Source organism: Equus caballus, chromosome 10 (genome assembly GCF_041296265.1).
Source record: "Equus caballus isolate H_3958 breed thoroughbred chromosome 10, TB-T2T, whole genome shotgun sequence".
NCBI classification, from domain to species: domain Eukaryota; kingdom Metazoa; phylum Chordata; class Mammalia; order Perissodactyla; family Equidae; genus Equus; species Equus caballus.
In genome coordinates, this window is record NC_091693.1 from 40,834,612 (window position 1) to 40,853,354 (window position 18,743).

Here is an 18,743-nt window from a genome sequence, read left to right on the forward strand (position 1 = left end):
GAACTGGAAAAATAAAAAGGATGTGCAAATGTGTTTGCTGTTGCTAACCATGCCAGGACCAGAGTCTCGGCCTCACTGCCGATGCCTTTGTAGCACATCGGATCACCACGTCACAACGTGACCACTGCAAGCATCCGTGGACGGCTGACCAGAAGAGTCACTCACCAGCCCACCACCACCTGAGTCTGTGAATATTATCATTTTCCCTGCTATTCCAGTCACTATTAATGGTCATGACCCAGCCCTTAGGTAATAAATACAGGAACCTCAATTTTATTTAAATCTCACAAACTCAGAAAGTGATTTAACGCTACCTGAAGAACATCTCACTGCTGAGGGGTGTACTGCTTCAAAAATACTACAGCAGTCAGCAAAAACCATTTAGTTTAATGTAGCTGTAACCATCACACACAAAAACATAGATAAAACTCACACAGATGTGATTAAGAGCTGTCACAGGATGCTTTACATAGATGTGGATGCTACAGCCTTGAAGTTGGAAAACTGAGGGCTGGTCACCTTATGATACAATCAAAAGAGGCATCCAGATGCCTGATAACAGAAAATGACGTTTTTCCTCTTTGTTTATTTGAGTCCTTACCCATACTTTCGAGACCAGCGCAAATGCAACCTTCTTTCCTTATCTATCCTACAGCTTGTAGAATCTAGACTCTACATTCTGGAACATATGCACAGGCTCAATGTTATTCCGTTGTTTTGAGCCTGCTCGTCTTATCACCTCATTGAAGTAAATATAAGCTCCATGAGCTCAAACCGCACATGCCCCTGGCATGAAAGCAGTGCTAGGATTCCAGATGTTCTTTATCGACTTTGTTAGCGCCACTTCTAGCTCAAGAACAAACTAAACAGGTGCTCACTAAATAACATTTCTTGATTTCTGAGAAAAGGTGAAAAAATGGGCCAAGATGGCAAAAAGCATTGGGGGGAGCACTTTTAAAACTTATTATAATGTAGAACAAGCAGTCCTTTAGTCAAGAAAAATATAGTGGAGTAGCATGTAAATGTCCTGGCAGTTACCCCAGCTTTGTAGATCTCCAAGAGCTAGGCATGGATCGTTTCCAGTTTCTTTCTCTGCATCTAGGCAGGCTTTACCTAACGACAATGGTTTCCAAGGTAAGTCCCAGTGAACTGGAGAATTCCATGAGGCAACTCTAAGGTCTGACTGATAGATTGGATGGCCATGGTAGCCACGTTTATTTTGGGACTGCTTGTCCAGTACCAACCCAGGTCTTCGGCCTCCACGTATAGATGAAAACCCTTCCTATTAACCAAGGAGAGATCTTCCATCTCTGAAGAACCCTCGGATGTAGTGAGGAATGACACACAGGTGCCTGTATACAGGTCTGCCTCTAGTCCCACGATGCCTGGCTAGCTTCTTCATGGAGGCTCTGCCTTCCAGACAAATAAACTAATAATCAAAAGCCAGTTCCTTTACGGTTCTTTTCTCCCCTTCTATTTCCTTAAGAGAGGTGGACAGTGAGGAGAAGTAAAAGGAATGGTTTCATCAGCTCTGGCCCTTGAACCACAAGGATTCCGCCAGACAGGGTTCATTATACCTAGAGCTCATGCACACTTAACCTACTGTTCATCTAACTTTGTTAATAATTCCCAGGAAAGGAGTTGGCACCAACTAACTCCGTAGCCCATTTCTTGATGACTAGTTCCTCTGACTCTACTAGAATTCCCAACCTTGTCATTAAACCTCAGAGAAAATGATGAAAACGGTAGCATGGTTTTAATATCCTCATTCTAGTACAACAAGGCTGAAAAAACAATACTTTCATAAAAATTAAGTTTAAATAATGAACCTCAAGTATCAGTTCTCTCAATACACCATCCATCCTCGTAGGCTGGAAGTCTCTTTGGAGTTTCTAAATTCCTCTCGACCCATTCCCTACTAAATGAAGAGAATGAGTAAATAATGTGTGAAAGTAAGGACTGTGGACCTACGGTATCTAATTAAATCTCTGGTACTAGCTATTGGTTGACGAGATGTTGGGTAACTCACCTCTCGAAGCCCCAGTTCAATGGAGGGAACACTTCTGAAGGTGCTCTGATTAAATGAGACAACGGAACTCAACTCTTCCCACAGTCAGAGGCACATAGTACGTGCACAACAAACTCTAAGAAAGGCAAAAGCTCCTGTATTTTTAAAATTTCTGAATAATATATTCCCTTACACACACAAATCAGTCTACAGTCTATAACTGATAAAACTATACAGACATTACTTGTAATTCTGCTTCAGATGTAATACCCTCGCTGGTTGACACAGTTGGAGACACCGGGCCAGGCGGTGGGAGATTGCCAGGCACCTTCTTAGGCACAGCGGCCGCACACCGGTTTCCTTAGGGTGGAGCAAAGCCTTCCCTTCCCTCCGCAGCCGGACTCGGAGGGAAACCCGCGTCCCCGTGCCAAACACTTGGCGTCCGCGCCCGCGCGGAAGGGGCCGTAACAGTCCGCAAGGAGCGGCAGGTGAGCCTAACAGGACCCCAGCCGGCCCGGCGCAGCGGGGGGCGCGGAGAGCGCGGAGCCCGCCTTCCCCGCGCGGGCGCGGTCCGGGGCCCTGCCCTGGCAGCCACAGTGGGCGCCCGGCCGCCGCCGACCCCGCCGCTCCGGCCGCGAGCTGCCGGCAGGTCCCGGCCCCGCCCGCGCCGCCCGCAGCCCTGATTGACACCCGAGTGGGTACATACGGGTCTGCGGCGGCGCCGAGCGGGGGGTGAGCGCTATTTTAAACATGGCTTTCCTCCTGCCTGAGCCTCGGGGCCATCGCGGCGCACCCGGCGGGGCCACGGCCCACACGGGAATAACCCAACATCTGTCCGACTTTTTCCGATCTCCGTCTGCGCGTACTTGTTTCCCCCCTCTCCCTGCTTTCCCTCCACACGAATCACAACCTGGCAGTTTGCAGAGGAAACTCCCCTCCTGGAAAGGGGAATGGAAAGCGCTTTTGCCTCTTGTTGGAGGTGGAAACCATTCCAGAGAGAATGAGTTCCAAAAAGAGGGGGAGCCGCGCCCCTGGAGGGAAAGTAATCGGAGATCGATGAAGACGGAGAGAAGGAGGGAGAAATGTCTGCAACAGGCATCTGAAAACAAGCGTCGCCCAGTTACTACCGAGCGCGTTCCGCGCAATCCATGGCAGTGACAAGATTTGCAGTAAGCACAATCTGAAGGCCTGTGAAATCTTTTTTGGTAAGACTTACCTTTCTCTTCGGCATAATGACCACGTTCGTGCAGCTAAAAAGTAAAGCAACGTGCTGGAAGCGCTGGCACGGCCGCTGGATCCTGCCGCCGCCGCTCACGCGCAGGGCACGGCGCACCCGGCCTCTCCGACCTGCACCTCCCGGCTCCCCCCAGGGGCCCTCTACTCGCTCGCCGCTCACTCCTCCAATGAGGAGCCCCGGCAGCCGGCCGCGAGGCCCCATTGGTTGCGGCAACGTTCTAAATTCCACGGGGGCGCGCCCTTCTCCGCGCGCACGGTACGCGCTGTTGTAGTTTCCACTTGACCGAAAAAAAAAAATCTGCCTGGCGACTGAGCATGCTCAGTTCAACTAGTGACCCGCCCCCCCCCCCCCCCCCCCCCCCCCCCCGCCAAAACCACGCGATCTTGGAGTTTCATTGTTTTGCTGCTCCTTCTTTCGATTGTATAAATAGGAGCAGTGTGGGCCTTCCTAAGGAGGAAGAAGAGTGCAGGGACACATTAACTTTAAAACGTAAGTATATACATAGCAGGCGCTTTATATGCTTCCTACCCATATATGACAGAGACCTGTAAGAGTGGGAAGGTTCTGTTCTGGAAGAGTCTGGCAGTCTCTAAGGGTCTTGGTTTCCCCCCTCTAGATATCTCACAACAATAATCCCTAAAATTGCTTAGGTCGAATTTCCTAAAAATCTGTGATTACAAGTCATTCACTAATTCAGTGTACTTCAAACTAGGCTTGAAGATGAATAGAGTATGTTTGTTATGGAAATTAGAAAAACAAACAAGGTCAGAAGAGATTATTTTATATTTTAAACATGTATTTAAATATACATCATTTAAATATGCATAATTTAATATTTCCCAAAGTACTGCAAGGCATTAAAACTGGCATTGCAATAACACTTCTGAATTTATTTTATCAGATCAGTTTTATCCTGATACTAAAACAGTGAAAGACCTGGAAAGAAGAGAGAGCTACGGACCAATCTCCTTCATGAACATAGATGCAAAAATTTTGAACAAAATGTAAGTAAATCAAACCCAACAACATTTAAAAGGATTAGACATCATCACCAGTGATGTTTATCCTAGGAATGCAAAGTTGGTTTAACACCTGAAAATCAATCAGTGTAATTCATCATATTAATAGAATAAAGGAAAAAACCCAATATGATCATTTTAACAGACACAGGAAAAGCACTAGTGAATGGCTAAGCAAATTGTGGTAAATACATGCAATGGAATACTACTCAGCAATAAAAAAACAAAATATTTCTACAGGGATGAATGTCAGAAACAGAATGCTATGTGAAAGAGTTCAAATACAAAAGACATGCTGGATAATTCCATTCATATAAAATTATAGAAAAAGTGAAAGTAGGCAAGGTTAGTATTTTTTTATTATTTTTTTTAACGTTGGCCCTGAGCTAACATCTATTGCCGATCTTTTTTTTTTTTCTTTTTTCTTCTCTCCAAAGTCCCTCAGTACATAGTTGTATATTCTAGTTGTAGGTCCTTCTAGTTCTGCTCTGTGGGACACTGCCTCAGCGTGGCCTGATGAGCCGTGCTAGGTCTTTGGCCAGGATCCAAACAGGCAAAACCCTGAACCGCGGAAGCAGAGTGTGGGAACTTAACTACTCAGCCATGGGGCTGGCCCCAAGGTTAGTTTCACACTCGCATTAGAAGGCAAAAGTTTTCATCTTAGGAAAATGTACTAAAGACATTACAAATATTGCCAAATCTAGTTTGGTTACACAGAGGCTGCAAATATATATTAAAGAATGTCATCAAGTAATTAATTTTAGTGGTTGACTTTTTCTTTATTAATTTTCAGAATAATGAATTGGTATCCTAGCAAACTCTAAGTGGCAGTGACTTTCTGTTTTGGAATATCTTTAGGAACTCATGGATTTTTATGTGCTTGGTGTGCTTTAACTTACTGCAATTATTACAGTTCTTTTTTTGATGCTCATATTGCCCTGCTGTGAAAGCCTTTTTGAATTAGTGCCTATGCCCTTCTGGCATGATGTCAATTGTCTTGATAGATTCCTTGCTTTCAGGCATTCAGTGCATCACAGTATACTCAAAAGAACTGGGATAAAACCAGTTATTTGCTTTAGAGCTGGATAAAAACTTAGAGGTTAACAATTTTACCATTAAAAGTAATGTTTAGAATAAAGATAGCTTAGAAAAGAGTTAATTTGTAAAGTGCCTGATGGTTTTTAAAAAAAAAGCTGGTGAAGACCTTTTTAATAAGAAGATCTGTGTGGGACAGATGCGGGGCAGTGTGTGAAATCTGGGTTGGATTGTTTCTCTTTATGGAGATAAAAAGGTGTCACAACGAAGGTGGGACTACGGTGAATTTTTTCCTTCTGTGATGAAAAATAACTCGTAAAGTTGGCTTCTTTAGTTGATATTTTTCAAGGCTAAACACTTTCAACAACAGCGAACAAAATTGTGAGTGTTTTTACTGCGCAAAATAATAAAACAGCTATGATGAAAGTACAGCTTGCTAGTTGTATGAAGAAGTTGATTGTGGGGACCGTGGGTCCCTTGAGTCTCTTAGTTCATTTACAAGTGATGAAGATAACAGCTTTAGTTGCAAAATAGATAACAGCATTGGTTTTCTTCCCTTTGAAGAGGATTGCACCTGCCTGAGCAGGACTCTGGGCAAAGGAGGGTTCTGCCTGTACCTTCAGGAGCTTTCGAGGTCTCGGGGAATAACCACAGCCCTCTGCTGGCAGCCCTGGGGTAATAGGAGTAGGCACAGAGAATGATTTGGTTGGGTGGCTAGAATTCCAGGTTAGGAGATAAAGACACCTGAGCAGAAAGGAGCAGAAGACAGTCAAGTCTTCTCTACAGGATGTGGATACTATCCTAGCCAAGACAGACAAGGGGTACATTAAGGGAGTTACTGCCTGAGGAAGAAGGGAGGACAAATTAGTGAACGAACTTCTTTTCCAATTCCAACTCCTCTTCCCTTCTTTCCTACTCAAAACTGTTGGAATCCTACACCAACCCCAGCATTTTTCACACAGCAGGGCAAAACCATTTATGGTGTCATGACTGTCATTAAGAAAAAGGAGAGAGAGAGAAGGAGAAAAAGGAAAAGAAAAGAAAGGGCAGAGCATAGAAAATGTCAGAGTGCATTTCACATGGTAAAGTAAGTAGTGCTTATAAAATGTTTCCATTTCCCATACATTTGCACATAAACACACACATACATATGTATGGTGTGTGTGTTTGTGTGTATGTGTGTGTTCTAGGTTTTGACTTGAAATGTATTTTTAGGATGGGTCTTAGTGAAAAAACTTTAAAGGTACTGCACAGCCCTAATGAATCTTGTGGATCTTTGGGGCTCCAGCACTTTCTTCCTCTGGAAGAAAGGTGCTTAATTTTCAAATCTCGAAGGGAAATTTTGAAAGGAAAGGATCACTTGCAAATCACCGCCTTGTTGATGTGTCCCTCCTTCCCTCTTTCAGCAGGCACGGGCAGGCTTGCTTCGGCTGTTGCTCTAAGTGATGGCGGATTGTTGGAGAAGTCATGTCTAGAATCTGTGCTGTTGCCTCTGACAGCACTGTGATTCCAGGTTCGGTTACTGTTCTTCAGTAAATAGGCCAAAGAATTCCAAAGGTGAATGAATTCAGAAATGTAAGAAAGCAACATCGAAAACAACACACAGGAGGTGGCAAAGGAGTACTCTATTTTGTTTGTATTTTTATTAGCCAAGTCTCTTATTTAATTGGATGCCAACTTTTGAAGAGACCACGTTTAGCTTTTACTAGGTAACGAGGATAGTCCAAGAGATCCTACATCACAGAGCTGCCTGATAATAATGCAGATTCCCGGACTCCAACCCCCAACCTACTGAATCAGAATCTTTTATGGTGGGACCTGGGAATCTGCATTTCAAACTAGCTTCTCATGTGATTCTTATACTAGAATTTGAGAATTCTAGACTAGGCCTTAACTTTCAACAAATAATTGCTGAATGCTGGTACTTAGATTCTAATGACATATGTCTGTAAAAGCCTGTTGACCTGTTAACCCACTTCCAAAGCAGGAAGTGGGTTAATAAGTGTGAGTGCAACTTCCCCTATAGACCTCACCTTGTGCTTTGTGCTCCATCTCTCCTCAGGTGGTGCTTGGCACTAACTGCTTCCTTCACTTTCCTCTTCTCTACGTGCAAGGAGCCTGAAGGGTGACTAAAAACGGCACACCTCCAGATTCCTGGTGTGAAAATTAATAAAGGAAACCTCAACTAAGAGTGGAGTGGGGGAGGCCTCTAGAGGGAGCCCTCATGCCCTACCACTTGTGCCAGTCAGCCCAGATGGGAAGCGTTATCCCTAACATCTCCGACAGGAAAGTCTCTCTACTACCCTGGCGGGAGAAAGGGAGATTTCTGTTAGCCCAGCAACAAGCGCAGCCAATGGAAAACACCCCAGCTCAGCCAATGGGCAGCCGTTGTCACCCTGAGCTCTTACTTTCCTCAAGGAACTTTCATTTTTCCTTTGTTAATGACTTCCTTTCCCCACTGTCCTTTCTATAAAAGCTTTCCATTTTGCGTAACTCCTTGGGGCATCTCTGCTTGCTAGATTCCTGAATCATTTGGTAAAGACAATTAGATCTTCCAGTATACTCAGTTGAATTTTGTTTTTTGACACTAGAAAAGCACTTCCTCCCATCTTCCCTGGTAGTGCTCTAGGCAGCTCCTGGAGCCCCTGGCAAGATGAAATCCCCCACAGCCTCAAAGGGAACCCGACTTGCACAAAGCCCACAAGCCCCACCCTTTCAAGGCTTTATTATTTCAATGATTATACAAGCATACCTTGTAACTACATTAACAGCAAGACCGTCCAGGGCATTCTCTGATCTTCCAACAGGAACCCAGTTTTTGTTTTTCCCAGCTTTCAATCAAATTTAATCTGTGTGCAGATTCTTTACCCCAAGTACGTTTTAGACAGTTTTCCCACCCCCAAGTCCTTTTCAGGTTTAATCTCTGTGTTATTTTCCTCTCCTTCTTCTTGTTATTGCTGCTTAAACTCACAAGAGTGTAATTAATTTGGTCTTTGTAGCTCCCAAATGACTATTTGGGGGTGAATTAGCCATGCTCAGTAGCTAGAACTGGGGATTGAGCTACGTTCATTCAGCCATCCCTTTCTGCCAGATCGTTAGTTAGCATGTCCGGTGCCAGAGCCAGCCAGGTTCAAGGAGGCCAGAGCTGAGGGAGGGGAATCCCCAAGGTTCATGGGGAGGACACCGCAAAGTAGGGACACATCCCATCCCCTTAGGGGAAAACCACAAGCTGCAAGGTGCCAAAAGCAGTGAGGGGTTGTGGCAGAGCCCTCGGCTGCGTTACACATCCTTGTAGACTACTGCCATTGCTAGCACACTCTCACGCAGGGCCACTCCTGCCCTCTAAGGGGGGAGGTTGGTCACCCAGGTGTAATGTCTTCTGCATTTCTTTCAAACCGTGGGCGCTTTAAAAAACATCCAATAGGGGCCGGCTCCGTGGCTGAGTGGTTAAGTTCACGTGCTCCGCTGCGACGGCCCAGTGTTCGGATCCTGGGCACGGACATGGCACCATTCATCAGGCCACGTTGAGGCAGCGTCCCACATCCCACAACTAGAAGGACCTGCAACTAAGATATACAACTGTGTACAGGGAGGGTTGGGGAGATAAAGCAGAAAAAAAAAAAACATCCAATAGCTCATCCATTCACATCTGTGAATGTGTCACTATTCACGGGGTCCTGCCTTTCAGGGTAGATCAGACCACTTCCTTTTCTCAAAGAAAGCAAAAAATTCTGGGTTTAGGAAAATGAGAATCAAATGAGTCATTCCAGAAAACACCTTATGACAGTTGGAGAGGATTTTCAGGTTAGCTTGGTTAATAACTATTAGAATTCTCAAACACTAGGTAAGAGTTAATAGAGGCAGTAAAATGAGTTTGACAGGTCAGAATGAATTCCAGCCACAAGGCCATAAGTTCTTACCCAGCAGTGGAAAACTAGCCTGAAAATGCGCCATAATCTTTAAGGCTGCTTTTAAGCACAGAGGCTTTTTTGAGTTTATTGTTGTTTTTAAGCAGGGGATTGTGCTATTTCCACAGAAGATCTCATCCTTTCCCCTTTTCTCATTGCTGTTCCCACTTCTGTGCTCCAGAATCTTTAGCCAATTTGCCTCTTTATATGTCAAAAAATTTTTTTTAAAGTTTTAGCTATTTAAATAAATGCCTTGAATTTGCCGTCAGAATTCAAATCCCAAGTCATTCAGCTACGATCCATTACTTAACCTCTTTGGACCCTGGTTTCGTTGTTGTAAAATGATGATGATAATGTTTTTCCAAGGCAGACTCTGCTAGTTGTCTCCCTGTATTCATGCTTGCCTTCTTCCTTACTCACAGGATTCTGACTTGGGTGATAGTCCTGGCCTAAAACACTTTAGTTCCCCAGTTCCCCTGCAGAGAGAGGTTGCTGTGTGACACTGTTTTGGGGACTGAGACGTGAGTGGAAGTCAGGAGGTAGGAGCGTAAACACCACTGTTGCGGGGCAGACCCAGCCCAGCAGCTGCCTTCGGCCTCTGTTTTTCCCTTTCTTCCATCCTGGAAGGTGATGATAATGTCTGGAAGTAGAAGAGCTATCTTATGTCTGTGAGGATGAGGGCCACAAGTTTAGGAGGAGAAAGACAGAAGTCTGGGTCCCTGTACTGGCCCTGGATTGCCCCAGTCCAGGCTACTTGTTAGGTATGGAAAAGAAACACTGTTCTTGACCAAGCCACGGCAGATGGATGTCTGTGACATACCGCTGAATACAATCCCTGACCGATACACTGCCTGATAGAATCGGTGTTAAAATTGAAGACACTAAACTATGGGAATGCATGTGTGCCCGAAGCCTAGTACTGAACATATTTTGTTTGAACAAAGTATATTATATTCCTCCATAGATTATAAAGGAGAGCACAGGAAAAGTTTAACTTTTCTTGAATCCCTAGGGGCCTGATTAGGAGCATTTAGTGTAAACCTCTTAAAATTGATGTAGGCTGGGATAAAAATTATAACCTTTACGTTTTATACTTAAGTTCTACAGCTTTGCTGTTGCCATGGAATGTGCTGCCCCGCACCGTGGCCTACTGCCATGTGTGAGGTGATGGATGTGTTGGCTGTTGCTCAGCCCCGTCTTTGTAGCGTGCCTCCCTGCACTGTAGATGTTGGAGTTGAAAAACCGTATTCCAGAGCCCACAGCAGCCCGGGTTCTGGGTGTGATTTGGATTTGGTGAATCAGATGCACTAGCATGAGATTTGGAAAGTTGATTAGGAGAAGGCCACACTTAGCCATGTCTACTGTGTCTGCTGCTTTCTGTTTCCCTCTGGCAACACCAGCAGAACTCCCAGGCACGAGCTTTGTGGGTTTTGAGAGGCAGGGCTCCCCGCATCCACTCTGTAGACGTACACTGTAGCAGGAGTGGTATGGTCTGGAACCGGCAGCGAGAGTGGCTTCCTGATTGAGAAAGTGTTTTTATTTTCATGGAGTCCTGACACTAGTGGATTCCTGCTTGCAGAAGGAGCACAGCCCCGTTGATGACCTGCTTCTGGGGTGTGACTTGGGAGAGTTTTCTGAAAGCTCACCTAGAGTCTATTTCTTTAGTCCTCCCAGCTATCCCATAAGCCACTGAATCCTTGAGTCAATCCCTTCCTCCTTAAATTAGACACAGTGGGTTCTGTTTTCTGCAACTGAACCCAGAGCTTTAGAGCTTCTATCAGTGTTGCTTACCAAATATTTCCAGCTTTAAGGAGCACCCTGCCTTCCCCTTGAAGCTATGAGAATGGAAGCAGATGCTGAGATGGAGACTGTCTGTGTCCCTGAGGGACCACGGTGAACAGAGCCTTTGGAAGACCCCACTAGCAGACAAGTGAAAATAACCCTTTTATTTAAGCTGTTGGTATTTGGGGGAAATTTGTTACCACAGGATTATCTATCTTATCCTGAAATGATACAGAACTTGGAACCCAAGAGTAGGATGCTGCTTTAATAATGAAATAAACCCTAAAATATGTGGCATTGACATAACAGCTGGTCAGGGTGAGTCAAAGAAATTAGTAGTGAAGACTGGAGGAATGGAAATCCACATTTTCTAGTGGTGAAACGTTTGGTAAAAGTGTTGCCTGCAGTAAATTGGAAGGCAAAAGACACACCTAATTTTAGGGAAGAGGTTGGAAACAAATTATTATTACTGTTTATTGGTTGCTATTGGTATAGCTGCATTTGGTAAGATCTTACAAGAAAGAGATATGTTCAGAGAAGAATTGGTCAATTAGTAAGAATAAAAGAGACGAGAGAGTCTACAAATTCAGAGACTTTTAAGGTTGGAAAAGGCACTGGTTCCACACAAACATAGAAGATAAAATTGCTACTTGGAGCAACAAAGGCCTATTAAAACTCAGCTTTGCAGCACCGATAAGATCACTGAGCGTGGATTAGGACGTGGGACCCTAAAATTCCTTTCAATTGGACCAAAAGACTCAAAATGACCTAAACAGGGGAAAAAGTGTTGCTCCCACTGCTAGGTTCAAGGAACCTACAATTAGGGAGGGAAGGAGGGTCAGACAGACAGACAGTCAGTCACTGGGGCAAGAGAGCACAGAAATACAGCAAAAAAATATGCAAGAATATGGGAGAAAGAAAACATGGGGGTAGGTACAAGTCAGCCAAGTTTAAGTTTGGAAGAGTTTTACCACTAAAAGAGGCACCAACCGGGATTAAATGTGATTGTGACTATTTGAGCCTTAAAATGACCCTCGGACCCCCTAGGATCTATAGGTGGGTAGTAGGCTGATAAAGCAGCTCCACCTCTGAGGCAGCTGTCTCCTCCAACACCTACCTCAGACAAGGCCAAGAAGGATGATGGGAAACGAAGAGCCTCCCAAAGGGAAAATCCAAGAACTGTGGAGCTCAATAGGCAGAGGAGCCCCTGCTAGGAAACCCACATGGAGCTATTCAGAGAACGTTTCTCACCTTCGGGGTAGGGGGTCTAAAGTTTTGCCCAGTCTAACATCAGAATTGTAACAGGTCAGTGACTGTCACGTTTCCGTTCTTCCTTTTGTTTTTGTTTTTCTGAGGAAGATTGGCCCTGAGCTAACATCTGTTGCCAATCTTCCTCTTTTTGCTTGAGGAAGATTGTCACTGAGCTAACGTATGTACCAGTCCTCCTCCTCTTTATGTGGGATGCCGCCACAGCATGGCTTGACAAGCAGTGCTAGGTCTGTGCCAGGATCCATGTTGGTGAAACCCTGGGTGGCCGCAGCAGAACGTGCGAACTTAACCACTACGCCACCAGGCCGGTTCCCCTGTTCTTCCTATTTGTAATGTGAACGTTTATCAGTTATGCTGATCCTGCTCCCCCTCTGGATAATGTGTGTGTGTGTGTGTGTGTGTGTTTGGGGAGGGCGCATCTCTGGATCAAGAGGAGACGGACCTGCTGCAGAGGCCCCTTGCCCGTTATCCCCTGATGGGAGGACCACCCAGAGACTCCAGGCTTCGGGCTTGATGCCATCACTGGGACTTTTGAGTTATCCTCCCTGGAAAGGGAGTGAGTGAATGCATTTCGTATGCAGAAAGGAAGGTGAGAGGAATGCTTCGTGCCCAGGAGAGGAGATTGTGATAAAAATTAGTGCTGTTCACCAGTACATCTGCCATGCTCCTTATGGGTCCTTGCTAGGACTGTCCTTTCCCTCCCCCCGCTTTCGAAGTTAGGCATAGCTATGTAACTTGCTTTGGCTAATTAAATGTGAACAAGTGACATTTGTCTTTCCTGAGCACCGTTGTTTTTTTTTTTCATTGCGGTAGAAACCACACAGCATAACATTTACCATCTTAACCACTTTTAAGTGTATAATTCTGTAGTGTTAAGCATATTCACATGAATGTGCTTGTGAAATAGATCTCTAGAACTTTTTTATCTTGCAAAACTGAAACTCTGTACCCATTAAACAACTTTCCTTTTCTCCCTCCCCCAACCCCTGGTAACCACCATTCTACTTTCTGTCTTTATGAATTTGACTACTCTAGGTACCTCTGGTAAGTGGAATTAATCGGACAGTATTTGTCTTTTTGTGACTGCCTCTTTCATTTAGCATAACGTCCTCAAGTTTCATCCATGTTGTAGCATGACAGGATTTCCTTCCTTTTAAAGCCTGAATAATATTCTGTTGTATGAGTAACCTACCTTTGGTTTGTCCATTCATTCATTAGTGGACGTTTGAGTTGCTTCCACCTCTTGGCTATTGAGAATAGCGCTGTTTTGCTGAGCACTGTTCTAAAGAGCCGGGGTGTGACTCACTATGTTCCCTTTCTCCTGCTGCTGTGAGCGGGAGGTGCACATTAAGATGAGCTTCTTGCAGCCTGGGTCCCTGCATTAGCAAAAGGAGCAGAGCTCACTCCTGACCCTTGTTGGACATGAACAGTGAGCAAGAAATAAACTTTTGTTGTTTAAAGCCACTGAGATTTTAGTTCTTTTTTTCCCCAGTGAAAACTGATAAGATCTTAACTTTTTAAATTAAAATTTGACTCTTCCAAAGTTCGCAGAGACAAACACTTGATCAAAGACTCGCATAGTGAGGAAGGCTGCCGTATTTGAGTCCTATGCTTCTGTTGTGTCCCCTTGGTTACACCTTCTTCTTGAGGTTTTTCTTGTTTTGTTTTGTTTTGTTTTGTTTTTTGTGGCCATGGCCATACCGGTCACTTCTCCTCCTTTAGCTGGCCAAAGCCTGGAGAAATCCCAAATCCCTTTTTTTCATTCCCTGTCCATTTGTCTCGTTTTCTCCACTTTGGATTGGCAACATCACTGTACCTTGTATGTTTGGTAGGAGTGGGATTGACTCTGAGCCAAAACTCCCGAATAACAGAAGCTTAGAAGCTAATTGTTTTCCTTCACATTAAAAACACAGAGTTGATATGGTGGTTCCACGACCAAGTGGGAGGCAGTCTCCTATCTCATTACTCTGTCACCCTCATTATGCAGCTTCTTTGTATGTCATGGTCCAAGATACCTGGTCCAGCTTTATTCCTCGTGTGCGCATGTTGGCCAGCAGGAAGAGAAAGAGAAAGAAATGCATCTCTCTTTAAGGCAACTTCCAGAAGCTGAATATACTCTTTCCACTTAAATTCCATGGTAGAATTTAATCACATCAAACATCAAAGGAAACTGGGAAACACGGTCTTTATTTTGGGCAGTGATGTTCTCTGCTTTCAATAAATAACATGGAGATTCTACTTTTGAAGAAGAGAAAAACAGTCATGGAGGTATAACTAGCTATGGTAGGCAGAATGATTGTCCCCCAAGGATATCCACATGCTAATTCCCAGAATATTCCTGTGAACATATTACCTTTCATGGAAAAAGGACTTTGCAGAAGTGATTAAGGTAATGACCTTGAGATGGGGAGATTATCCTGGTGGACCCAATCTAATCATGTGGATTCTTTCTTTTCTTTTTTCTTTTGCTTGAGGAAGATTGTCCCTGAGCTAACATCTGTGCCAATCTTCCTCTATTTTATGTGTGGGTCACTGCCACAGCATGGTTTGATGAGTGGTCTGTAGGTCCATGCCCGGAATCTGAACCTGTGAACCCTGGGCCACTGAAGCAGAGCACATGAACTTAACCACTCTGCCACCAGGCTGGCCCATGTGGATTCTTAAAAGTGGAGAACTTTTCCTGGCTGTGGTCAGAAAGCAGATGTGACTACAGGAGAGTCAATGAGATTCCGTGAGGAAAAGACTCACTCACCACTTCTGGCTTTATAAAGGAAGAAAGGGGATCATGAGCCAAAAAATGCAGGTGGCCTCTAGAAACTGGGAAAGGCAGGGGACGAATCCTCCTGTAGAGCCTCCAGAAAGGAGCACTGCCCAGCCCACACCTTAATCCTAGCCCACTGAGACCTGTGTTGGCCTTCTGACCTATAGAACAGTAAGATAATACATTTTTTTGTTTTAAGCCACTAAACTTATGATAATTTGCTAGAACAGCATTGGAAAATGAATGCACTAAGATTTCAGCCACAGTGCTCCCCTTTGGCCACCCAAGTATCTGTGCATACTCTTTTTTTCACACATAGAACAGACTTACCTATCCAAGGGAGAGACACCTCAAATCCCATCCATCTCTTCCATTTATAGTGTGCAGCTCAAAGTCCAGGCCTGCCAGGACGGATTCAGTCCTGTCCATCAGATCTGGATGGAGCCAAGTTACCTGCTCTCCAAACACCGAGTATATTGTGATGGGTGGATGAGGCTTCTTCTCCAGCACTGAGTTCCTTGACTGGCTCATCTGGCAGCCTTGATGGCAGGCCATCCTCATCAGGAGGATGCCCACTTTCCTGCATACTCTCTAACTCTGCCTTCTGGGAAGTCTGCCTTGTGCTGCATCCTCCAGGGCCAATATGAAGTGGGCATTGAAGAGTCCATTGCATTTAAAAGCTGCTAAACTTTACTATCCTGCTTCTTCCTGCTATGAGTTTGAGTGCCCAAGGATCGCTTTGAAGGTTAAACAGTTTTGGATTTTCAAAGTTTGCAGTTTCTTGGCAATATACTTTTCCAAATGCTTGGTAGGCTTCCGATTTATTTACTTGCAGCCAGTTCATTGGCAATTAACAATAGCAGATGTTGTCTATATATAATTTTTTTTCTTTGGTGAGGAAGTTTGGCCCTGAGCTAACATCTGTTGCCAATCTTCCTCTTTTTCCTTGAGGAAGATTGTCACTGAGCTAACAGCTGTGCCAATCTTCCTCTATTTTGTATGTGGGATGCTGCCACAGCATGGCTTGATGAACAGTGTGTGGGTCCACGCCTGGGATCTGAACCCGCAAACCCTGGGCCACCAAAGCAGAGCACATGAACTTAACCATTACACCATCGTGCCAGCCCCTATGATTTTTAAGCCTTAAGATTATTCTTTTAAATACTGACCTCCATGCTCTTCCCATCTCTCCCTCTCAACAAAATGACAGCTACCTAGAGGGCATATGGAACAATAGGCTTAGGTAGGAAGAAAATATTTTTATTCTGATATTTGCTGCTGGACTGGCTCTCATTGTCTGACAGATAATTCTTAATAGAAATAGCTTGCAAAACACTTGGGGCCACAGTCTTATTTCCAGCTATGACTGTTGATTCAGAGCATACCACCTTTCTTAGCCCTGCAAAACCCCACGTTACCAGACTTTTTGTGAAGTTAGTTTGCAGGCTGCAGGCAGATATCCCTCTGTTAGCCGAGCTATCTTCTTTACTTTCTCTGCTTTCACGCTATTCAGTTCCTTCCTGAGATGATCTTTTCCTTGAAGGCAGCAAGAATCATCCAGTACACACCTACGTTCTGAATTTCTCCTGCCGTTGACCCTGCCTGTCAAGGTTTCTATGGTCACTTTACTACCAAATATTTGCCACAGAATAGCAAGCATCACTGGTTTTCCGGTGTGCTTGTCTTTCACTGCTTGAGCGCTTTCATTAAGTCATGTCTAGTTCTGTTACTTGCAGAACCAGACTTCTGGGTACCAAATTCTAATTAGATTTGATTGTGAGCATCAGCTACTCCAAAATAACAGAGGGTTAAACAGGGTAGAAGTTTTTTTCCTACTTCAAGTGAAAGTCAGATCTGGGGCTGATGGGAAGCTGCATGATGATCAGATTCCCAGGGTTCGTCATCCTCACCATGTAGATCCCATTTTGGGGTCCACACTGCTTGCTCCACCTTTGCCCTCATACCTGCATTCTAGCCAGTAGATAGAAGAAAGAAGAGGAAAAGAGAAGGAAAAGGGCTTTCAGTCTCCCTTTAAAGGCAACTTCCAGAAGTCACATCTACTGTCCCATTAGTGAAAAATTATTGACATTGCTACACCAAGCTACAAGGGAGAATGTCGTCTTTATTTTGGGGTTCCATATGCCTAGCTAACATTTGGGGCTTCCATTGCTGAGGGAGAAGTATAAATAGATAGTAGGTGGCAGCTAGCTGCAGTCTCTGCTTTACTCTGCTTTGCTTTGTAGACATCAGAGAATTTGGTGAGGTGAACTACGTGGAGCTGCATTGTAATGGATGATGCTGCATTTCTGAACTGGATCATTGAGTGGTGAATCTTGTCATTCAAACGTAGAGAGAGCTCATAGTAACAAAACCAAGGAAAGAACTGGAGGAGGCATGGCTGGCATGTCCCAGTCCTTTATTATTAGCATTCTGGGTACCTTGACTCTTTTCTGTGTTGGCTATCTGATGGGCAAGTGGAAATATAGAGGTACTGGGCTATGCCTGTCAGCTTCCCAAAGATGCTGATGGGTTTTGCCTTAGCTGTCTACCTCGTGAAAACTGGATAGTGTGCATCGTAGATTACAAAGTTCTACAAAACCGAGGGACCAGAGTCAGTGACCTTCACCATGGCCAGCTGTGACACAAATACATCCTTTTGGTCATAAGGGGGGACCAGATGCCAGGGCAGTTCCTTTGTCTCGGGTCTAACCATGTAACAGTAGAATAGCAGAACAAGCTGTTTGCCTCTCTTAATGATGGGAAGAGCTTTGAACGTTTTGATTAAGTTTGGAACTGCTTTTTGTATTTTGGACTCTGAACAAATTGGGAGTTTCACTGGCCTCTGTTTCCCAAAGCCAGGGGGAAGGAGCTTAGCGGCTTTACTTATAACCTTGGCCTTGAAAGGAAGCTTCGAGAAATGATCAGTGGTTTCCAAAGAAGTATTTTAAAGCTTTAGGATGAATGGGGTTATAAATAAATCAAATCTTATTACACAGCAAAATGTTATATTTTTTTCTATTCAGATTTTTTTACATTCAGTTTTCAGCTAACTCATCACTTCCTTTACTTGGTGTACAAGAACCCCTCAATTGAGGAAAATGATCACTTTTCAGAACTCAGAACTTCAGAAGGATACATGCTCTGATTAGCTCCAGGCTTCCATAGTCTGTGCCCCACACAGGGTCACCACACAGGGAATCAGAAACTAGAACTCCTCTCTCGATCTTCGATCTAGTCTGGCATTTACACTGTTTTGACCAACATCTCTTGCTAGACCAAAGAAAAAGCCAATGAGGCTTCACATATGCTTGTGATGCTAAAAGGAAACCATGAGAAACTTTAGTCTGAAGGTGAGGACCAAGTGACTTTACATAAGAAGGGCTTGAAGAGCTTTAGCCCCACAGTCTGAGAATCAGCATTGTCCCCAGTCTTGTGGCCCATTTCTAAAAATTTCATTTGGCTCCTTCCCTGTACTGAGACTCCCTTCAGAGTAAATTGCCTAGTGTGTCTTTGGACTGGAGAAATTCTCATCACAGATGCTGCCATGCCCTTATGTCCTTAAAAGTTTAAATCAAATATAAAATCCCTGTATACTATTGGCTTTTCCCCTTTATCAAAATGGCAAAATTAAAATAAATGGCATTCTGCTCCAGTTAGAATGTAGAAAGTTGTGACAGAGAATCACTTCCATCCTTTTCTTTTTTAAAGATTTTATTTTTCCTTT

The 18,743-nt window shown here is 44.3% G+C and overlaps 1 protein-coding gene and 1 long non-coding RNA gene across 7 annotated transcripts in view; one reads left to right on the forward strand and one right to left on the reverse strand.

Annotated features, from left to right (window-relative positions):
• HMGN3 (high mobility group nucleosomal binding domain 3) overlaps window positions 1-3,574 on the reverse strand; it is a 29,010-nt gene extending 25,436 nt beyond the window's left edge. For all 6 annotated transcript variants that reach the window (XR_011422059.1, XM_001499096.7, XM_005596801.4 and 3 more), the window contains exon 1: window positions 3,225-3,574. Coding sequence is in view for 5 of the 6 variants with exons in the window: in XM_001499096.7 (XP_001499146.4) it covers window positions 3,225-3,446 (222 nt within the window). In the remaining variant the exon portion in view is untranslated. The remainder of the gene's footprint in view (window positions 1-3,224) is intronic.
• A 30-nt stretch (window positions 3,575-3,604) lies between these two features.
• LOC111775294 (uncharacterized) overlaps window positions 3,605-18,743 on the forward strand; it is a 37,229-nt gene continuing 22,090 nt past the window's right edge. The window contains exons 1-2 of the long non-coding RNA XR_011422060.1: window positions 3,605-3,734; window positions 4,147-4,249. This is a non-coding gene — a long non-coding RNA (uncharacterized lncRNA). The remainder of the gene's footprint in view (window positions 3,735-4,146; window positions 4,250-18,743) is intronic.